The sequence below is a fragment of the Trichosurus vulpecula genome, chromosome 8, assembly GCF_011100635.1.
Source record: "Trichosurus vulpecula isolate mTriVul1 chromosome 8, mTriVul1.pri, whole genome shotgun sequence".
NCBI classification, from domain to species: Eukaryota; Metazoa; Chordata; class Mammalia; order Diprotodontia; family Phalangeridae; genus Trichosurus; species Trichosurus vulpecula.
In genome coordinates this window covers 160,620,392-160,639,839 of record NC_050580.1, presented here as the reverse complement: position 1 = coordinate 160,639,839, position 19,448 = coordinate 160,620,392, and the positions used below count along the sequence as shown (strand labels likewise).

General features: G+C 40.7%; 1 protein-coding gene across 2 annotated transcripts in view; it reads left to right on the top strand.

Moving 5' to 3' along the window:
• The window catches only part of AQP9 (aquaporin 9), a 66,990-nt gene extending 47,750 nt beyond the window's left edge, over window positions 1–19,240 (top strand). Inside the window, exons 3-6 of one of the 2 annotated variants that reach the window (XM_036734974.1) lie at window positions 7,240–7,377; window positions 9,909–10,027; window positions 13,626–13,843; window positions 17,875–19,240. In XM_036734974.1, coding sequence (XP_036590869.1) covers window positions 7,240–7,377; window positions 9,909–10,027; window positions 13,626–13,843; window positions 17,875–18,040 — 641 coding nt within the window. In that variant the 3' untranslated portion in view covers window positions 18,041–19,240. The remainder of the gene's footprint in view (window positions 1–7,239; window positions 7,378–9,908; window positions 10,028–13,625; window positions 13,844–17,874) is intronic. The other variant, XM_036734975.1, reaches the window with a different exon arrangement.
• Window positions 19,241–19,448: the final 208 nt, after the last annotated feature.

The following is a 19,448-nucleotide window of genomic DNA, read 5'->3' as shown; positions in this document are numbered from 1 at the left end:
CCTCAATCCTTCACGTCCTGGGTTGTTAAGTAATTGTATCAAAGCATTACTAGCTTCTTCTCTCTTTCTGCCTGTCACTAATAAATCATCCACGTACTGCAACACTTTAGTCCCAGGAGGTGTCTGAAACCTTTCCAATACTTTCTCTAGTACTTGCCCAAATAAATTAGGGGATTCAGTGTATCCCTGAGGAAGGACACAGCAACGATACTGCTGTTTCCTCCTGGTCTCAGGGTCCTCCCATTCAAAGGCAAAGATGTCTCTACTATCTGCGTCTAGGGGGCAGGCCCAGAAGGCGTCCTTCCGATCAATCACAAGAAACCGTTTTCCCTTTTCATCTATCTTCCCCAATATGGTATAAGGATTGGGAACAACCAGAAGGGAAGATAATACAATCTTATTAATTTCTCTAAGATCTTGCACTAACCGGTATGTTCCATCCGCTTTTCTAACTGGTAGAATGGGGGTATCGAAAGGTGAAATGCATGGCTCAAGCAGTCCTCCTTCCAATAATCCCTTAATCACTGGCTGAAGTCCCCTCTTTCCTTCAAGAGACATCGGATACTGCCGTACCCTTACCACTGCGGCAGGATCCCTTAACTTAATCTTAATAGGTGCCATTTTAATCCTACCCCGATTAGTAGCAGTTGCCCACACTTCAGGGTGGATTAATTGATCTTCCTCCTCCATTAAAACTAGTGTCCTTATAGGAATTATCTTGGTTCCCCAAGGTATTAGCTGAATGGCCAATTTCATGATTAAATCTCTTCCCAATAACTGCACTCCTGCTTCCAGAACCACAAGCAGACAATTAAAAACGATAGTTCTTACATATTCAAATTCTAAAACTTCAGTAAGGGGTAGAACAAAATTTTCACCCTTTACCCCAGAAATAATGAGAGTATCCTGTGACAACCTGATCCCCTGTGGTAACTGCATCCCTGACGACCGAGTAGCCCCAGTGTCCACTAGGAATAATAACCCCTCCCTATGGGGCCCCACCCTCAGACATATCAAGGGTTCCAGTGGGTGGGCTGTTTCTATGAACCCCTGACACCCCTAATCTTCTAACTCTGCTAGGGAATAAATACTCTGTTCCTGCTGTCGTTGTGGGTAATTCCTCATCAGGTGTCCCTCCTGCTTACATCCCCAACAGATGAGAGCTCCCCTCCCTCGGTTTTCCCCTTGTCCCACTCTTTCCTTACCCCAGTACGCTCTCCTTTCCAGAGTCCTTCCATTCAATAAAACACAAGTCCTCACTCCGGCATCTAATGACTCGGTAACAGCCTGTACCGTCTGAACTAGTAGTTTGGCATTCTGTTTCTGCTTGTCCTCCTCCCTCCTTACAAAGACTTTGGTGGCCTCTTCTAACAACTCCTCCATAGACTTATTATTCCACCTTTCTATTTTCTGAACCTTTCTATTTATATCTGGCCATGCACTGTTAACAAAATGCAATTTCACTGTGGATCTGGTAGTCTCCTCATTCATATCAAGGCCAGAATATTTCCTTACATTTCCTTGCAATCTAAAAACTCTGATGGTGATTCATCCTTTTTTGCATAATTTCAAAAGCTTTCTTAGTATTTTGTGACTTTGGTACAGCTTCCCTAATGCCAATAATCACCAGATCTCTTAATTCCCTCATATGTTGTCTATGATCAGGATTATTATTGTCCCATTTCTTATGTTGGATATTTTTGGTCAACTGACAGCACCTCCAAACCTGGAGGGCGTCTCCTATCTCAATCCTTCATCCCTGACCTACGGATCATTGCCCTTTCTTCCTGGGAAAATAATATATTTAGAATAGACATCAATTTGTCCCAGGTATATACATTGTGTTCCCAAAACTGTTCTAATTGTTTTGTGACCCCCCCAGGGGTCTTCCATTAAGGGCTTCAGTTCTTTCTTGAAACTTCTTACTTCAAAAGTACTTAATGGAGCATTCACAAATCCAATATGTCCTTGCCCCAGTGGGACCTCCCTAAGAGGATATAATCCACTAGGAGTCTGAGTTTGGGATTTTAATGGCAGATTCTCCTGATCTTTTAGTAATTGCTTAAGTTCCCTTCTCAAGGGGCAATGAGGGGGATATTCCAAACTGATCAATTTCTCCACTTCAGACTCCTGCTTGGAAGGAGCTAATACAGGCTTGGAAGCCCCAGCCCCCTCTGGCTGAGGCGCCACCGTGGCTGCTGCGGGGGGAGGGGGAGCGTAAGGAGGGAGAAGAACAAGAAGAGGGTCCCAAGGATGTGGTGGGCATTCCTCCTTTTGCTTCCCTGCCTCCCCTCATCACCATCTGTTTTACTCCATTACTAACCAGAGTGCAGCATAGCTGCTTTCTTCTGGATTAAAGGGGTCTCCAGCATTCAGATATAAATTTAACTTTTGACACACCCAATCCTCAGAAGACATATACTTTGGCCATACTACACCTCCTAAATCTATCCCTCCCCAAATAAAACAACAAAATTTTATCATCTTCCTCTTATCCTTTCCCCTATACTTTGTATCTCCTCCCAATTCTGAAGTTTCTTCCCTAAAGGACTATCTACTGGTATATCTGAAAAGTTTTGCTCCTAAGAAATGGATTTTGATTGTCCTTTTCCCATCTTTTTTTAATTTATGAAGCCTGTTTCTGGCACTTCCAGGTCTAAGGCCCAGCCAAATTCACGAGAGGTTACCCTGTCCCCCCCAAGTCATCTGAGGGGCTCACTTAGCGGTGTCCCTAATCAGGGTCAGCCCATAATTTAAACGAGGTCTGTCGCTAGATCCTCCAAGTCAACTACTCCCAAATTAAGACCCTAGGACCCCCAAGTTCTTGCCCTCCCCCGGGTTATATACCTATAACTTACGTGACTGTCTTTTCCCGCCAGCTGGCTGGGATTTGGTTTCACTCAGTCAGAGCTTCTTCTCAGTTTCTGTCCCTCTGAGTTCCTCTTTTCGCGTCATCTGTTCTTAGTGGGCAGGGACTCTCCTCACTGATCTTGGAATCCCCAGGAACTCCCAGTGCACGCTGGGTTCCCATTTCTTGAGAGAGCCCCCTCTTCAAAAAGAGGGGTTCCTGGGCAAGCCCCCAAAACTGTGTGAGGTGGGGAAACCACCTGAGTACCCCAATAATTCACAGAAGCTTCTCAGGTAAGGACAAAAATCAAATGTATTCAATTCTCCCGAGAATGGAGCGTCACCTCTGCCAGGATGGGACCAGCAGCGGGAGGCGAGACACAAAGGAAAAGCACCAATAAATACACTCTAACACAAGAATCCCTGCCCACCTCTATCCCTTCTCACCATTGGCCATAATCCCAAAGCCCTGCAAACACGGAGCTGTTTCAGCACCGAGTATCCTAAACTGTTCTCACTCTTCTCTTCTTCAAAGGAAGAAAGCCCTATTTCCTCTCCTTACTGGAGTCTGAAAAAACAATGACACCACTTCAAGAAAACAATGGAGGAAAGGTTATCTAAATTTGGCTCTGTCTCTGAGCTGTGTCATCTTCCATAGCTATGGGCTGGTGTTGAATAAATTCTCCCCAGTCTAAAAGGGGCTTAAGACAAGATTCACTTGTTACAGAGGATCACCATTAGTGAAGCAGTCTTGCCTAGTAATGATTTTCCCTGGGAGGGATTGATTATAACTCCCTGGTGGCCTCTTGGGTTTGGGAAAGCTAGTAAAGAAATTCAATAGGCAAGGAACCAAATCTCTTCAGGTCCCTAGAGATCTTTAATCCTGTGATTCTAGTAAGTTTTCTGGGTTTGAGTTACACTGATTCAGGGAGTATGTTCTATAGAGCATGACCAATATTTTAAATCACACATTACCTTGCTTCAAACATGATTCACAGGCATCAGGCACAGCAAGATGGTAATGATTGTATGGATAGTTTTCAGTAGTCACCAGGATTCTAGACAAAATTGCAAAATAATGGGAAATGATTCCTTCTTATCTTCTTTTCTCCATCTTTCATGGCCTGGTTTTTCTTTCCTTACCAGACATTTGGTACTCTCATTAAGCTTTTTTATTTTTTTAAACCTCCCTAACCTTCTTGGAAGCAGCTCCTGCTCCAAAATTACCTACCTCTCCCTCCTCCTCCCCATGAAAGCTTTCTCATTTCTATTCCCCACCTCCATCCCATCTTTAGCAAAATTTTGTTTTAGGCAATATGATTAAAGGAATTTGGTGTAAAGTGACCAAAAGGATTAACCCTGGCAGAGATATCTGCATTTTAAAGGATACATTTTTTAGCCTTTATGAATTCCAATTAGTGGATGTTTTGGAGAGAGATTTTTGAACTGAAGAAAATTCTTAGTGCCCTTTGCCCACTCTGGGCCTCTGGCCACCTGGCCTTTATTAACAGCAGTAGCAAGGAGCAACCAGGGCAGCTGGGTGGTACCACAAATTAAGTGTTGGACTTGAAGTCAGGTTGACCTGAAATTGAATCTTGCCTTAGACACCTACTAGCTATGTGACCATGAATGAGCAAGTCCCTTAATTTCTATCAGCCTCAGGTTCCTCAAGGGTAGAAAGAGGATAATAGTAGCACCTACCTCATAAGGTTGTTGTGAGGGTCAAAAAAAATAACATATGCCAATTGCTTTGCAAACCTTAAAGTAGTAGATAAATATTAGCTATTGTTCTCTAAAGTTTCTGCTGAATAGGGCAAAAGAGAACAGTAAGAATGAAAAGTTGCGGGCCTTCTTGTCTTAGGAGCTTCTACCTCCCTTTCTGAGCCTCTATCTCCTGGCAGCCTTTATTTTCCATCCAAGGCACTTTCCTCACTATAAATGGAGTTCAATTGTATTTACAAGGTTTCAGGACCTGTGCTTGAGAATGACATAGATTTAATTGCTGCTTTTAGTGGACACAAAGTCTTATAATTTGAACTATTTTGTCAAGGAAACAGATCATAACGCTATTCAAGAATTCACTTGTGATTTCTTCTAGTAGCCCAAATGTAAATGGCCAACTCTCCAAGGCAGTTCTCTCTCCCAATGCCTAATCTAGTCCAGGAAAAATGGAGAAGTCATTGTCCTGGGGTGGCAACTTCCCTCTTCCTCTGGTCTTGGCTTAGGAAGAAAGGATGCCAACTGCCATGATGCCCAAGTCCTTGGACTCTGTGGTTTTCTTGGCTCTTCTCCCAGACCTTCTGGGAAAGGAAAGGTGGCAGCAACTCAAATGAAAATGAGCAGCATTTTTTTGACCCCACTATAATCCTTCTTCTATTCTTGATTGCTAAACATATCCAAATATGAAAGAAAAAAACCAACAAAACAAAACCATGAAATATAGTATGAACTTGGGCTTTGGGAGGTAATAATCCTAGGAAAAGAAAGACAAGGAAGTTTCCATTACCTGTTTTTCTGTTCCTGAGGTCTTCTAAGTGCTTGAGTACTTTGAGTTCATTTCCAAATCCTTGGCAGCAAAAAACAGGTTGCTTTTGATCTGTGTTTTGTATGAGAGCAGGATGTGTGTAATATTTTCTTGTCCTTTTACAGTTCTCTAGGGTGGCATCTCTTCCCCAAAGTAACTAGAGACATCCGTTTAACTGTTAACTACTGTGCGGTCAACTTACCAATTCTAAGCATTTCCAAGTATTAGGCATGAGATTAATAATGTAACAAAAGAGAAGTGACACTAGGTCAGACCCATGGCCAAACAAGTCAAAAGTCAGTCTCCGAAGATGATACCAATGAGATCATAGATTTTGAATTGGAAGGGAGCTTTGAATCTACTTCTTTCGTTTTACAAATGGGGGCCGAGATATAGAAGGGTTCCATAACTTACCCTGGAAGAACTGGGACTCGAACCCAGGTCTTCTGACTTCAAATCCAACAGACTTTCCCACTGTCCTGCATGGCCTCAGTCTAGTAATGGGAAAAGAAGTGGATTTGGAGTCAGAGGAACTGGGTTTGACTCATAGCTTTGCTATTCACTACCTATATGAGCATGGGCACGTCATTATTGTCTCCAAATCTCAGTTTTTTATCTGTAAAATGGAGAGGTTGGGTTAGATGATCTCAACCATCCCTTCCTTCTCTAGATCCTAGTATCTAGGTATCAGAAGAGACCTTAGATATCTTCAAGAGATGAAGGATATGACTCAAAATAACCTTAGCTTCCATGAATGCCCCATTATGCACTAGTCACTAATTAAATTCAAATGTAAACTATTCTTCAACTTATTTAATGTTTCTAACTCTTGAGAGAATAAGCTGTACTTCTTTTTATTTGTTCCTCATTTAAATTTTACAGGATACCTTTTAGTTCTGTTTGTGAAATCTCCCGTACATGAAATTATTCCATATTTTGTTACCTTCTCCTATTTTCAACTATGTCCAGAGGCATTATAACAGATCATGTTCAAACCTAGTCAAACACTTGCCAGTGACCTTTTTTTGGCATATAGTTCCCTATTTCTCATCTTCTTCTGTTCTTTATTTTTTTCTTTTTATTTTTCTCCTACATTCTGAATGTATACTTATCAAATTCCCTAAACTGAAATCTCTTCTAAATATGGACTGTGTTCCTCAGGGGAAAATACATATTCATTAGGGACATGAGAACCATAAACTCAAAGACGATTCTTGCGGTAAGAATAAGAAGAAGTTGGTTGGTTACTGACTGTAGAGATGCAAAGACATCTGGGAAAGTAAATGATACACTCCACAGAGCAAAAACCATGCCTGAGGTCTTGACCAGACAGGAACACAGAAGACATGGAGAAATTTCTGTCTGGCCCAAGGTTACAAGAAAGTCCTGATGATTTTTTTTAATATAAGGGAAACACGTTTAGGTAGAGCGGAGAACAAATATCTCATATGCTAGAGGAAACAAACTGAATTTCAGTTTTCTGAACTCTATAACTGTGTGGTTTTCAGGAACAATTTGCTGGAAGTGTCCTCTCTTTGCAATCTCAATGTTGCTTTTATTATCCTTGTAATGGAAGTGGGGAAGTTGCTGGACTTTGGTTTTAACCTACTACATCTGGCCTTTCCACCCTCCATCATGATAATTTCTGATGATCTAAAAGAGATGTTTACTCACTTTGGGGTTTTTGTTCTATAGGCTGTCACTAGATCTAACAGATTATTCATTTTGAGAAATAGGGTAGGATAGTTTGAAATTTGACACTATTTTTATTTCAACTACCTCATAGTTAGATTTTAGATAATTTTTTCTGTCTCTATTCTAACCCTCCCTTTCATGACTCATGCTCCATCATTTGATATTCCATGCAGGTGGTCACATTAACCCAGCAGTGTCCTTTGCTATGTGTCTCTATGGACGGATGAATTGGTTCAGATTCCCTTTCTATGTGGGGGCCCAGTTCCTGGGGGCTTTTCTAGGGGCTGCAACCCTCTTTGGAATTTACTATGGTGAGTTGGCCACTTGTGTTGGGAGGATAAGGGAAAAGGACTAAATCTGAGTAAAATTTATTTTGAAGATTGTAGTGAGGAGGAGGAGATAGTGGGAGAATGTACCAGATGTAGCAATAAGCTCTGGTAAAAGGAATACTGCTCTGAAGACAAGAGTGTACAAAAAGAATGAAACACTATCATCATCAGGTCAAATTTATTAAGCCTCTAAAGGAGCTTAAATCTGTGTTAAAGATAGAGAATAATAATGATGATGCTAGTCATTTACATGCCTACTATGCCCTAAGAGATCCAACACACGAGGGGAAGAATGTCAATAGCGCAATGATGTTTTTCAGGAGTTTCTATTTCCATTCTTTTCTCCCATTTGGTTCTGGAAGGGGAGGTGAGCCAGTGGAACCGGGTATTCTGCATGGCTTTTGGGAAGAAGACACGGAAGGGAGGTCAGCATAACAAAGGTGGAATGGAAAGCTGTCCCCTTCTCTGGCACACGACCTCAATTCTTTCCATAAGACTGTTAGTATTGCTGAGTAAAAGCAACGAATGAGAACATACAATTGAAGGTCAACAGAACTTGGGCTTCTAATTGGGACTGTCACTAACTCACTGTATTAAGCAAACTATGAAATATCCCAAGATGAGGCTTATAGATAATAACTTCTAAAGTACCTCCAAGCACTAATATTCTGAATCATTGAAATTGGATCCTAAAACATTCTTCTAATCTGGTCCAAAGCAAGAGTCATATTTCAGCTCTCCCAAGCGAACTATTTTAGGAGATGGCAGCCATTAGTCATAGGAAATAATTCATGGAATCAGTCAATTAATATTTATGAATATTATACTTTGCTAAGCACTGAGGACACAAAGAAAGGTAAAAGCAGTCCCTCTTCTCAGTAAGTTTACAATCTAATGGAGAAGATAACATGCAAACAACTTCATACAGACATGCTACGTACAGGATAAATTGGAGATAATCAACAGAGGGAAGGCACCAAAATTAATCTGGGAGGGTGGTGTTTAAGAAAGTCTTCCTAGACCATAGATTTAGGGCTGGAAAATTCTGGCAAAATGATTCCACTGTGGTCACACACCCACTTAGCAGCAGAGCTGGGATTTGAACTTAGGTTTTCTAAATTCAAACTCAGCATACATTCCCTGCTGCAAATGAGATTTGGGAAAGGGAAAATTCTGGAATTGAAAATTCAGAGTCTCATCACTCAGAAGAAAAGTCATCTTCAATAGGAGAACTGAAAAAGAAGCCAGATCTGAAATGTGGGCTAGGCTCTGCTGCTAGTCAATCACAGTCACTACTACCCAGATCCTTTTCTCTCTGTGATGAGATAATGTGGTAGAATGGGGAAAAACGACAAATACCCTGGATTTGAAATCAGAGGAGATATGACTTCTGGTCTGCCACTAACTAGATGTATGATACTGGTTCACCTCTCCAGATTGCTTACATCTGAGAGGTTAAAGGATGTGCTGGTAAATTTTTAACAACCAGCCCTCCAAAAACACAAGACTGATTTTAAATTTTAATTTGTATTATTAACATGTTCTCCATCTTTTTCTCAAGTCTAGAGTAGGGATAGCTTTACCAGTTTCCCAGGTGTAAACGTTCACCCTGAAAATCAACCATTCTGAGCCAGTGGGAGCACATCCCTAATGGAGTATGATAGGATTCTAATGCTTAGCTGGCCCAATCCCTTCATTTTAGGATTATAGGTCTAGGGTTGGAATGTACCCCACGTTTTACAGAAAACTTAAGCCCAAAGAAGTTAAACAGCTCGTAAGGGGACAGAAACAAGTTTCAATCCCAGGTCCCCCAACTCCAGAACCAAGTCACTTTTTACTGTACCATGGGGCCTGTCTACAAGAGGAAGCTGAATCTGAGAAAGGTGGCTCACCCATGACCATATGGGTGGTAAAAAGCAGAGCTAGGATGTAAACTCAGGTTTCTCTGACTTTGGTTCCAGTGCCTTCTGGTTGGACTAAAAACTAGTCCCTTGCCTCCCTAAAATTCTTAGCTTCTAAACTGCTTTATGTCAGGTATTTCTCATCCTATATCCATTTTGAAACCTTGGATGCACCCAACTATTTTCTAAATCCTCAGGCAGTTGTGGGCACCACAGGAATCTCCATGGAGTTTTTGTTTGGGGCACACACAGATCCTCAGAGTCTATCTTGCTCACAGGACAATTCTGAAATTCCAGAGGAAAAGTGAGTTGGTTCCAAGATCCCTAGACTAGTAACTGACTCAGGCCAAGAATGGTGTGGCTAAAATAGATGTGGGCTTTCTGCACCCCTCCATGATGCTAACCAAAATCTTGGAGTTGATCCTGGAGAGCTCCAGAACCACCCTGAGATTTGGCATTTATGATGACCATCATCATCCAAAATTGGGAGAAGGCTAAGGTAGCAACAAGTCTCATCTAAATGTTTAAGCAATATGTTAGTTCTCTCTATGCTCCCCCCCACCTTTATACTTCCCAAAGGAATACTAATAAACAAGGGCTTTGTTTTCATAGATGCACTTCAGAGCTTTGCTGATGGAAAACTGCTCGTCACAGGAGAAAATGCAACAGCACAGATATTTGCAACATATCCAATTAAATACCTGACTTTACCAAATGAATTTGCAGACCAGGTAAGTTCAGGTGCAAGGTAAACTAGATGGAGGTGGGCATGGTACTAGAATGATCATGAAACAGGACTAGTCAGTCAGAAATAAAAGCTGAATCTTCCAAGTAAGGGATGGATGGACATGGTCCAACCTATCCTAAATGTACATGTGAATTTCTTAAAAATTAGTTATTTACTACTGAACTTCTAAGAAAGCCCAGGGACTTCAACACACACACACACACACACACACACACACACACACACACAGAGTTTCCAAGGCATCCAGACATTCAAACTATGCTTCAAAATGTATCATATCCCACTATTGGTGGGATAAGGGGTAGAAGGAGGGAGAGAATTTAGAACTGAAAATAAAAATAAAATGACAAAATATGTCCATTACATTGTCACTTTAAAGTAGTTGTTAGCATCTTGACCCTGTAGGCAATTGACCAAAAAAGCATTATTATTCTATTATACTGCTGGTCATTTTCTAGCAGTTTAAAGACCTACACTGATATCTTAAGGGATAATATTACATTTTTACTAGGGCCCAAGGAGCATTTTCCAAATTTTTTTCTTCCTGAAGAGAAGAATTATTTCCAGTTTTGTCTCTGGGATAGCTACAGAGTGAGTTCACAATAGATGCTTAGATAAAAGGTTCAAATGAGATAATGTGTAAACCAACTTGCAAACCTTAAAGAGATATATAAATGTTACCTATTAATAATTATTATTATAAATAATAAGTAACTGCTAATGAAAAAAGGATGAGATTAGTGAAAATAGTCAAAGCTAGGCTCCAAACAGAACTCCAATTGCTAGGGAAGAAAAGGCCTGGGATATAAGCAGAAACTGATGGAACTAGAAAGAAATTACTGATTTCTCTGTAGCTAAGGAGAAAACCATAGCCAGGAATATGACTTAGGTAATATCTAAGACAGGGGTGGGGAACCTGTGGCCTCAAGACAACATGTGGTAAGGTCCTAGAGGTCCTCAAGTAGGGCCCTTTGATTAAATCCAAACTTCATAGAACAAATCCCTTTAATAAAAAGATTAGATTGTCTTAGATCCTAAGACTTCTCCAAAGCTACACTCTACCATTCTATATGCTCTTAGTGGTCTGCCTGTATATAGTTTATAGAAATCACTGCATTTGAAGACCTCAGGGTGAAGAACAAGGAAAGTATTTTTGGACATGGCCAATGCATAAATTTGTTTTACTTAAGTATGAATATTTATTACAAGTGTTTTGTTTGTCTTCTCCCCACCCCACACACAACGTTAAGGGGGGAAGTAAAAGAGAGAGAAAAATAGACTTTTTTGTTAATTAAAAAACAGAATTATGCTTTTTTAAAAAAATCACCAAACTTAAAGTACCTTGTGAAACTTAAGAAAAATTGGGGCCGAAGACTTGTCATGAAGAGATATAAAGGATAGCTACATTCCTGAGGGAAGGAGCCCCGAACAATTAGGTGGAAACAATAGAAATTTTTTTAAAAAATCCTTCCTCTAGGGTCTAGGCTTGTCCTCAAGCCATCAAAGAAAGTTCAATGACTGTCCTACTTTAAAGATCCCCACAGAAAGAGATCCTATAACTTCTATTCTGGTCTCCTATGATCCTCCTAGTCAAAAAAATTTCCCTCAAATTCCTCCTATTGTATTTTATATCTGTTTTAAGGTGTAATTGAATTGAAAACCCCATTTATGCACGGATAAGACAGCATTTTCCAATAAAGTTGCTAGATGTTTTCCCCTCAAGACCCATTAGAAACAAGAGACTCAGCCTGTCCACATCTGCTAAGCTACGACATGAATTCTATAACTATCCTCATGGCAGACCATACTGTCCTAGATAATTAGAATTTACATCATAAAGAATTCACATGGTACCTGTTCTTAAGGATTTCACAGACTACTGAAGGGCAACAAAACTGACTGGCATGTGTTCAACAGAAATATTTGCATACAAGTATAATATATTACCAAAGCATATTGGAGGACAGACTGGGGCGGGATAGAGGAGGCTCCCTGGGGAAAGCCAGAGATGGACCTTAAGCTGTTATCTGTGGTGGGGAAAGGATGCTTCAAGGTGATTAGAAGAGCAATGATTTCATGTATTCATAAGTAAAGACCCATCAGCAGGAAGGAGGGATATCATGAGAAGAAGGGGAAGTTGAGGGTGCATAATGGGAGATAGAATTGTTGGTAGAGTGGAGCTAGCCAGTAGAAAACTTGGTCATTTTCAGCCAGAGGTACGCGTGCCTATGGGCCTGTATAAACTAGCAGCTTTCTGTACAAGAAATGTTTTGCTTCTAGGATTATAAGGAAAGGCTGCTATCATCAAGGGCTTTAGATGTTTCAGTGGGAACATATATGGGTATTGGGGTAGGTGAAAGATACAATGATCCTTGGTGAATGGTTCTGTTTGCCAATGGATTCCACTCCCCTCACATGAAGGTCATATGGGCAGATTTCTTATGAAGATCTTACCTTTAAAAGAAACAGAACTATTAGATCTCTTTCCATCTAAGGTAGAAGATGATAGGCCTATGTATTTACTTTCCCCAAGTTGGACTTGCCCTGGCAAGGATTTGATTTTTCTTTCTCAGGATTTGAGCCAACAACTACCCGCTAGAGCCATTTTAACACCATGGAAATTGAGAAAATTCATCAGTTTCTGAATCCTTCCACATAGCTCAGATTTATCTCCTCTCCTCAACAGAAAACACTGCCTTCCAGGGATATGACTAACATCCAGGACCACAACATGGTCCTTTCTTGTACTATAATTGCCCTCAGAGATGTCTATTCTTTGGTCTTTCCCAGTAAGTGCTGAAGGCAACATTAAGACTAACCCCAGAGAGTGTTTATGCAGTGACCTCAGGCATTCCTTGCACTTTACCAAAAAAAAAGCAAAAGAAGTTGCAGTCCTGCTCTTACACATGCACATTTCCCCTAATAGAATGTAAGCTCTCTCAGGGCAGGGACCATTTAATGTTCGTCTTTATATCCTAGTGTCTAGAACTGAGGCAGATCAGATAGCATTGATCACCAGTGCCTGACGCAGAGAAGGTAAACTTTATGAGAATTTGTTAATTGATTAATGCATTCAGGGAGTTGCCTTTTTGACATACACCCTCAATTTTTTCTCTTCTCAAATCATTTAAGATTTCACCAATTCATGACCCCAAAGAAGGCCATCCAGAGTATTTTCCTGGCTTTCTGATCAACTTAAGTACAGTCCTCATTTGCTGTTTTTAGTCCCTCTAATGAAATTCATCCAGAGCCCCAATGTCCAGAAAAAAGGACACTAAGTACTTCGCTCTCATTCAGAAATTGGTCTCTGGCCCAGTCACAGGGATCAATGATTACGGAAATGACTGCAAGAGGCAGTAAGGCCCCTGAGCTACTCTAGCTTGGGGGCTCAAGAGAGCAGCCACTGGAGAGTTGGAGATACATGAAGAATCTCTGCCCTTGGGGAGTGTTCTAAAATGAAAATGCCCAGTCTTGGCCAAATGAAACCTCTGCTCTCTCAGAAGGTACCAGTTTCTTAGCCCTGAGACTACAGGGGAGGCCACAGATTTAACTCACTGATGCATATTTGTCTCCCTCTCCAGGTGCTGTCTTCCACATTCCTTCTTGTGGTCGTCTTTGCCATTTTTGATGACAAAAACTGGAGGGTCCCCAGGGGCCTAGAACCAATTGTCATTGGCCTACTGATCCTTGTCCTTTCTTCCTCATTGGGATTGAACAGTGGTTGTGCCATGAACCCTGCTAGAGACCTGGGCCCCAGAATATTCACAGCTCTGGCAGGTTGGGGGCTTGAAGTCTTCACGTAAGTGACCTTAGATGGAATTGTTGACGAACTATTATGGCCCATGTGGGGCTCTTGACTGGTGACAAAGAAACATTAAGCAGGTTGGCATTTAGGAGGAATCATACACATGTATCGTCTCACTGAAAGGGTATGGGTTTTTGTTTTGTTTTAGCATTGATATGTGGAACTTCCAATGAAGAAACATCCTGACAATGTAGCTTAGGAACTGCTCTGACACTTACAGACCTAGTTGCCCAGTGTACTGAGAGGTTAAGTGATTTGCCCAGGGTCACACAGCCAATATATCAGTAGCAGGATTTGAACCCAGCCCTTCCTGACTCTGAGGCCAATTCTTTATCTAGTATGCTACACTGCCTCTCAAAAGTCTTTCATTTTTATGTTGAGGAAAAATGTATTGCTCAGATATAGGTAGAGAATGGTTTGTTCCACACACAGATAACTTGTACTAAACTTGATAAAGAAATTTCTACGTTTAGTGATCATAGTTTTTATTATTAATTATAGCTACATATTATTAAATATTATTTTTTATATAAATTACTTTATATTTATATTATATATTATATGTAGCTAATTATATATGTATATACATGTCTATGTGTATATATATGTGTGTATATATATGTATATGTGTGTGTATGTATAATTTGGCTCAGCACCTGGCACATAGTGAACACAATATAAATGCTGGTTATTATGATATGAAGACGATGATGATGATGTAAGCACAGAGTAGGTACTATAAACGCTTGTATCCCCTCCCCTAAATGATGGGATTCAGAGATTCGGTCCTTTCCCCACAGTGAATACAGTGCTGGACTTCACTTCCCAACAGCTGTGTGTGTGAACCATGGGCAAGCTGCCTCAACTCCCTAAGACTTAGTTTCTCACCTATAAAATGGGGATAACAATACCCTACCTGACAAGAGTTGCCGTGACAACTCAGATGAGATCATCTACATGGGAGTTCTTTGTAGTCTTTAAAGAGCTATAGAAATGTTTGTTATTATTGTTGCTTTCTCCTTTTCTTAGAATTACCGAAGGGGATATTGGGCTAACTATTGGCCAACATCCTACAGGCTCCCTCCCTCCCACATGAGTTTATGTCTCATCTACTTCCAATGTTCCAAACCATCCTCCCCCACGCCCACCTCTCTGCTCAGCCAATCACAGCTAGTTTCAAGAAAGCACCCTATCCCTCCATGAGCCAACTCTCAATCTAAGGTTGAGGGACGGCAGAAACACCAAAAGCAAGCTCTGCCTTAATATTTTTAATTCTCACGTAGGCCTACACACACACACACAAAGGGGTGGGGGTGGGGAAGGAGATGGAGAGAGTCATGTATATTATCATTGGCTTTATCTTTCTAAGCAGGATAGGAGGCTTGGTTGGCCTTGATCTGAGGCAAGGAACCAAGGCTTTGTCAACCAATTGATCAACGTTTGTACACAGAGCAAGAGTAAATCATAAGGCCTTCAACAAAACATTGAAAACAGTGGGCTACTACCCATGTGACAAGAATGGACAAGTGCATTAATAGGAACAGTGCATGAGACAGAGTGACCACTGATCACAGGGCAGAGTGTATCTCATCCTGGTTCTAGTCCTGGTCAGACAAAGGCTAGCCATTGTGGACTGGCAGCTTGAGAGAGAGCTAGCTTTCTCCAGGTGCCAGGTGTACTTAAAGCAGAAATGTAAAGTTTCCAGTGAGCCTTTCCCCTTCTATCATAGGGTAACCTCACCCTTCTGAGGCACTAATTTGTTGGCAGTAGGCTTGGTAAAAAGCAAAGAATTTTCACAGGGCCATGAACTTGTTCCAGGGACCAGTTTAGATCCTTGGCCATCCTGGCAACTTCCACTCAGCCTTGTATTCTTGTTCCCCCAATTTGGAGCTGCTGGCAGGGGTGGGGAGCCTGTGGCCTTGAGGCCATATGTGGCTCCCAGGGTCCTCAAGTGTGGCTCTTTGACTAAATCCAAACTTTACACAACAAATTCCCTTAATAAAAGGATTTGTTCTGTAAAACTTGGACTCAGTCAAAAGGTTATACCCAAGGACCTAGATGGCCACGTGTGGCCTTGAGGCCACAGGTTTCCCACCCCTGCCACCCTTGTGATTTTCCTATTACTCCTTCATCCACAGCTGTACCTTGTTTCCTCAGTCCCTAAGCCACAGGTCTTAAGAGGGGCAGATGGAACAATGACTTTCATCACTTGCCTCAGAGAGCCCAGCAAATTTGGAGAAAGAATATTTAACTTTACTGTGCAATAATAGTGACATCTGGTGGCTACTTCATCCAATATCAGGTTCCCTTCCAGAAAAACCTAAACCTAGGACTTAATGATATTACAATCGGATAGAATCTTGATCTAGTCCAATCCCTTCATTTTAAAAATGGAAAACAAGGACCCAGAGAGGTTAGACAGCTTACCCACAGAGCCAAGACTAGGAGAAAGCAAGGTAGGTAGGATATCACTCAGGACACAACACAAAGGAAGTCTTTGCAAAAAATGTTTGAAAATTAATATTTGCCATTAATATCTGCAATATAAATTTTTGTTGTTGGCTGACACATGATTTATTTCAACGAGCATTAAGCACATTATGTATAAGACACTAAGATTAATGCTGAGTGTATTGAGAAAATAACAGAATAGACCATTAACTTAAGGAGTTTATTATCTACTAATGATCTAGATTACATTATAATAGGGTTCATACTTTAATAAAGAAAATTCCACTCTCTGCAGCATATATTTATATGGTGCTAAATTAAGTCTCCATGTGTTATGGCCTCAAGCTTCCACTGTACAGAAATATGCAGGGGGCATAGTTTTCCAATGTGGCAGATTAGGGAACAAATTTTTAACCTTGCCCATGTGGAACACACAAAGATTCTACTCTTTTTACCCCAGATCATCTACTAGTTAATAATAGTGTTGGGTACTAGAATCTAGTTTGTCCTGAGTTCCAATAATACAAAGCTCTTGTCGATCTCATTCCCCTTTTCTGTATTGCCTTCCCCCATCAGAAAGTAAACTGTTTGATAGCAGAGGCTGTATCATCATCATCATCATTATCATTATATTTGTATTCTTGATGCTTAACGCAGTACCTAGAACGTGGTAAGTGCTTAATAAATACTTTATCTGGCTTCCTAGATTTGGCCAGATAAACTACCCCTTCTGTAGAGAGTATGGTGAGAAATCATTGCCTTAATATAGAATCAAAGACACTGTAATATCCCAAATTAGGTGTTAAACACTTAGAAGTACTGGTGTGAAAGACACATGTGGGGCAAATACTATCAGAACGCATATGTGATCTTAAAGATAAACAGTGGTTAACTATGTACTTTGTACCTAATGAATGCTTAATAAGATTTTTATTTTATTATATATTTATTATAAATATTTTATAATGTTTTTCATTCATTAATTTGATTTGCATACCCAAGTTAATCCAACAGACATTTACTAAGTAGATTTAAGGAACTTTCCCAGGCTCTGGAACAGAAAGACAAAATTTTGATAAAATCCCAGGCCCTCAAATAGCTTGCACTTTATTATTTCTGATTTGATGTTAATATACCCAGGGATCTTCAGGGATCCTGATGGTGTGTCCCCCTCCCCACCCCAGCTTTTACTGTTTCAGGATTAATTTCCCCTGAATGAGCTCCCTGGGCTGCATCTAAGGTTCCTCGACCTTAACTATATGTGTGTTCTTAGCTCTCACAGGTCCTATTGTTTGTTTGCTATTCATCCAACAAATCATGTGGGTTAGTTTGAGTGGAAATCAATTCAGCAGGGTCCTGGTCCTGAGAAATCTCTGCCTCACTATTCCGTTAGGGCATATTCACTGCACTCATCTATTTTCTTCCCCATACTCTGGAAAAATGACAAAAGGAACTGAATACATAGATGGTAAGAGGTCCATTGCTTTTGGTGGGTAGAAAACCAGTTAGGTGGAGAAAAATGAGTCATCCAAATTAACATGAATTGTAATGTGAATTTCTTGTTTGCATTTCAGAGCTGGAAGTCATTTCTGGTGGATCCCAGTAGTGGGGCCTTTCCTTGGTGGAGCCTTAGGAGGCTTCATCTATATTTACGGCATTGAAATCCACCATGCACAGCCAGAATCAGATGAAAAGACAGAACAAGTAGAGGAGAAACATGAACTCAGTGTGATAATGTAATAGCATGTTCCACCCTGGGTTGTGCATTTGATTGCAGCCAAGGGTCTGTAACTATGTATATTCACTAAAAGTATACATTTGATGAAGTTGTAAGACTGAAAGCTAGGGGAAAATCCACTTACTTGTACTGGACCCATTGGGATAAATACTCCACTGAAAAGCAGTATAACTAAGGAAGAAATTGGGTGGAGGCTGCTACCTTTGGCTCTGCAGTTTGGGTGTTCACCTAGGAAAGCACTTGAGATGGAATCTTCTGATGGAGTAGAACTTTCCACCCCCCCTTCTGGTTTCATCCCTGTGATGTTAGTCCTTTGGGGTAGGATACTTGATTACTGACATGCTCACCTGGATTTATCCCAGCTGCATTATCTGTAAAGAAATATTTCATTCAGTGCCATCGTGTACCAGGCTTTTTAACATGTGAGTCCCAAAGTGTGTATATTCAAAGACTTACAGTTGTCTCAGTTAACTTACCTATGACTGGAAGCTTATAGAACTTAAGGTTCTAGCCGGCTGTCAATTATACTGCTAGCATATGTTCACTGGTGAAATCATGCATCTTGAAAATGCTTTTGCCAAAAAAAACCCTGAAAATGTCTTTCAAAAGAAAATATAAACTATGCTCATGGTTCCTTAAATCAGTCATGAGGGGAAAAGAAGCACTGACCCATGTATCCAGGTCTTTAATAAATCAGAGGAAGACTGAATAGGAATCATGACTTTGAACTACTGCAAAAAGTTGCCATCTTCCACCTCTCTTTTCTATTCCCAATGTGTTCGTTTCCCATGATGCTCTGTATTCACTGAGGGTGCTCCAAGACACTAATCCAAAGCTGCTAGATTCTGATAAATCAACTGAGCAACCAGTGGCTGTGCCATGGAACAGATTAAGCGTTTGGTCACTTCTGGCCTACTTTTCTAGATGGCTGACTACAATGGTCAGCATTTTGTCTTGTAAAGATCTGGTAGGCAGTTGTGTTTTGCATGCCACCTTATAGAGAAAAAAGTACCCAAGAAAGAAGATCATGCCATTGGATTCTATCATGGGGGTTGTATAAATTTTGGAGGCCCAAATGGAATTTTTGTAGCAGTAGTATTTGAAAATTGGGTTAATCCCCTTTACAGCAGTGCTATCAAACTCAAATAGAATATGGATTTGTGCAGGCCACGTAATGTCTTAAAAAACACAAGTTAACACCATCTACGTCTTATTGTACTTTTATTTGGTTAAACATTTCCCAATTACACTTTAAAGTAGTTCAGGCCGTACAGGGGAGTTTTGCCACCTAATGTTCACTAGTCAGACACTTCTTTGGAGGGTAGGAATTCTTACATAATATCCTAAAATGTGACAGGACCTTCAGTATGCACAATATTTCACTTCCTCTGAATCCTTTAGTTCTAAAGC